Source organism: Cyprinodon variegatus, unplaced genomic scaffold (assembly GCF_000732505.1).
Source record: "Cyprinodon variegatus isolate N-32 unplaced genomic scaffold, C_variegatus-1.0 Scaffold191, whole genome shotgun sequence".
Classification (NCBI taxonomy): Eukaryota; Metazoa; Chordata; class Actinopteri; order Cyprinodontiformes; family Cyprinodontidae; genus Cyprinodon; species Cyprinodon variegatus.
Genome location: NW_015150644.1, coordinates 948658 through 951092, shown reverse-complemented (window position 1 = coordinate 951092; position 2435 = coordinate 948658). Strand labels below are relative to the sequence as shown.

The 2435-nt window shown below is 38.8% G+C and overlaps 1 protein-coding gene across 1 annotated transcript in view; it reads left to right on the top strand.

Annotated features, from left to right (window-relative positions):
• Positions 1–2435, top strand: part of LOC107087688 (transmembrane protein 104-like) — a 10984-nt gene that overhangs the window by 6857 nt on the left and 1692 nt on the right. Inside the window, exon 3 of the mRNA XM_015379401.1 lies at positions 477–598. Coding sequence (XP_015234887.1) covers positions 477–598 — 122 coding nt within the window. The remainder of the gene's footprint in view (positions 1–476; positions 599–2435) is intronic.

The window sequence follows — 2435 nt, the reverse complement described above, 5'->3', positions numbered from 1 at the left end:
TTTCCTTTAAAGGAAATCAGGTTATCATTTAAAGCAAGCAGAGAACATTGATCTTTAAACGTCAGGGAGCAAATGCAAGAAAACATCTCATCTACTAAATGTACTAGCATGATGAAGAGAGCTACGATAAAAAAGCTCAAAACAATCCGCTTCAGCTGCATGACGTTTGTCCCGCTCTAAAATCTGCGTAACAGAAAAAGTTTTTGTTCTACAGATCCCTGAACTGGACCGAACCTCTGGAGTTAAAAACAACTGTGGGATTTCTCTAGATCTGCACCATCAGTGTTTTTGGTTAAAACTGATTCTTTAGCTAAATAAATGTGTTCAGATTAAAAGATGGAGTTAACCTTTCCACTCTGAGACTTACTGTCGCAATAAAAGATTAACCTTTTTTTTTTAAGATTATCTCCTTAAATTCACCAGATAAGTTGAATTGGTCTCTTTCTTAAAGTGTGTTTCTGTGTTTTGGCCTGCAGGTGGGGCTGGTGTACATGTTCAATCTGATAGTGGGAACAGGAGCCCTGACCATGCCCAGAGCCTTCGCCGAAGCCGGTTGGGTGGTCAGCCTGTCGCTCATTGCCTTTTTAGCATTCATGAGGTGAGTCTGCTGCAACCGTAAGGTGGGAATCAAACTCTCATCCCGCTCCGTCTGCCCTGACGTGTTTGTTTCTTTTTTTCTTTTCACCCTCAGATCTGCCTCCTTTCCGCCTGTTTTTATTGCTTTTCTGCTCCCTGCGGGAAACATTACTCTGACTTTAATGATACAGCAGATGCAAGGTCAAGCCTGCTCCTTTTTCCAGGAAGGAGTCTCATTCTGAAAGAATAATATTGAAACGTTGATTTTAGCTTAAAGCGACAGAGTTTGAATAATTCATGGAATTCCTGCTGTTTATGCAGAAAAACACTGAACGAAAAATGAAGGTTTTAATAGTTTAAACCTTCACCTTCTGAATGCATTTCACACTGTTTGTTTATTTTGATCCCGTCTTCATTATAATAAGGGAATTTTTTATGGTTTATTAGGAGGTTCTATGCAAATGTTTCAGATAATTTAGTTTTACTTTAAGCTTTGGCTGCTTTCTCATTTATTTATAGGAAGAACTTTCTTTTCCCGTTTTGGAAAGAACTGGTTTTAAATGGGACCAGTTTGGACACTAAGATCTGTTTGGCACCACTTCCTGTTTACACTACAGAAAGTTCACCTCCAGACGCTGGCGAAGCGGCTCCTTTCGCTCTTATTCCATCCAGAAGACATAAACGCCGTTTTCAGGAGGTGGAGGCGGGATCATTGAAAATATTCTGAACAGCACTTTTAACCTTAATTTAACTTTCTTCAGTGGATAATTTAAGAAAAATCTCTTTAAAGTATGGAATAATGATAGAAATAAGATGAGATTTCTGGATTTTTAACAAAAAAACCCCTCTTTAAATAAATGAAATGGCTTAATTTAAAAAAAAATCAGGTTTTATTGGCCCAGCCAGAGTACAGAACTACATTGTGGGTTTAGATGAAACTTAATTCACAGAGTGAAGCCTGGTTTATGCTCAGAAATCAGTTCGTCTGTGTGTGTCTCAGTTAATGCAGATATGCCCCGCCTCCCCAAAATTGTAGGTGAACACAGACGGTGCCGCACATAGCGTTGCAGGTCGGAGAGAAAGGAGGCTACATCCGCTCTACACTATGCATATATTTGGTATCTAATGGCAGAAACTCTGGCTGTAGTGCCGTCCACAGTGCCACGCAGTGCCACGGCCAGTTTTTGAGGAACACTCACGGATGAACTGTGTGTCGTCCAGCGTTAGATGAGGGGTTGTAGATGTTGAACAAGCTCGTCAAACCGACACAAGGACACCGTTTTGGTGTAGCGCAGACCATGCTTCAAAATTGGGTGTAAAACAAAAAATATCTGCGTCATACCTGCGACATGCTAACTGCGACACACTCCTGCAGGAGGATAACCAGCCCTTTAGGTGGATAACGGATTAGAACTCGAACCGCTAGAGACTCAACTTTCCCACAGGCAAAGTAAGGAAAATAACAGACTAAAGGAAAATCCAAAAAACAATACTTTATTAAAAAGTTCAACTGGTTCTGTCAATCATTTCAAAAAGAGATGCTAATGTTTATTTATTACAACTAGTGAAATATTTCAAGCTTAAAAATATTTTAAGCTTGAAATAAGATTAAAAACTTCAAACTGGGCGTCTTGGATAGATAGAAAATGACAATAGATTGTAGGGTCAATATTATTTGAGGCCATTTCTCAATGTGTAAACATGTGAAACGGCCAACGATTCGACTATTTTCGATACTCAAGAATAAACCACGATACGATTCGATTAATTGGTTCTTTTTATTTTTATTTGTTTTAAACCTTACAGGTTTACAAATCAATGAAAGCTGTAATATTGTTATGCTTTTTATTTGAGAAACA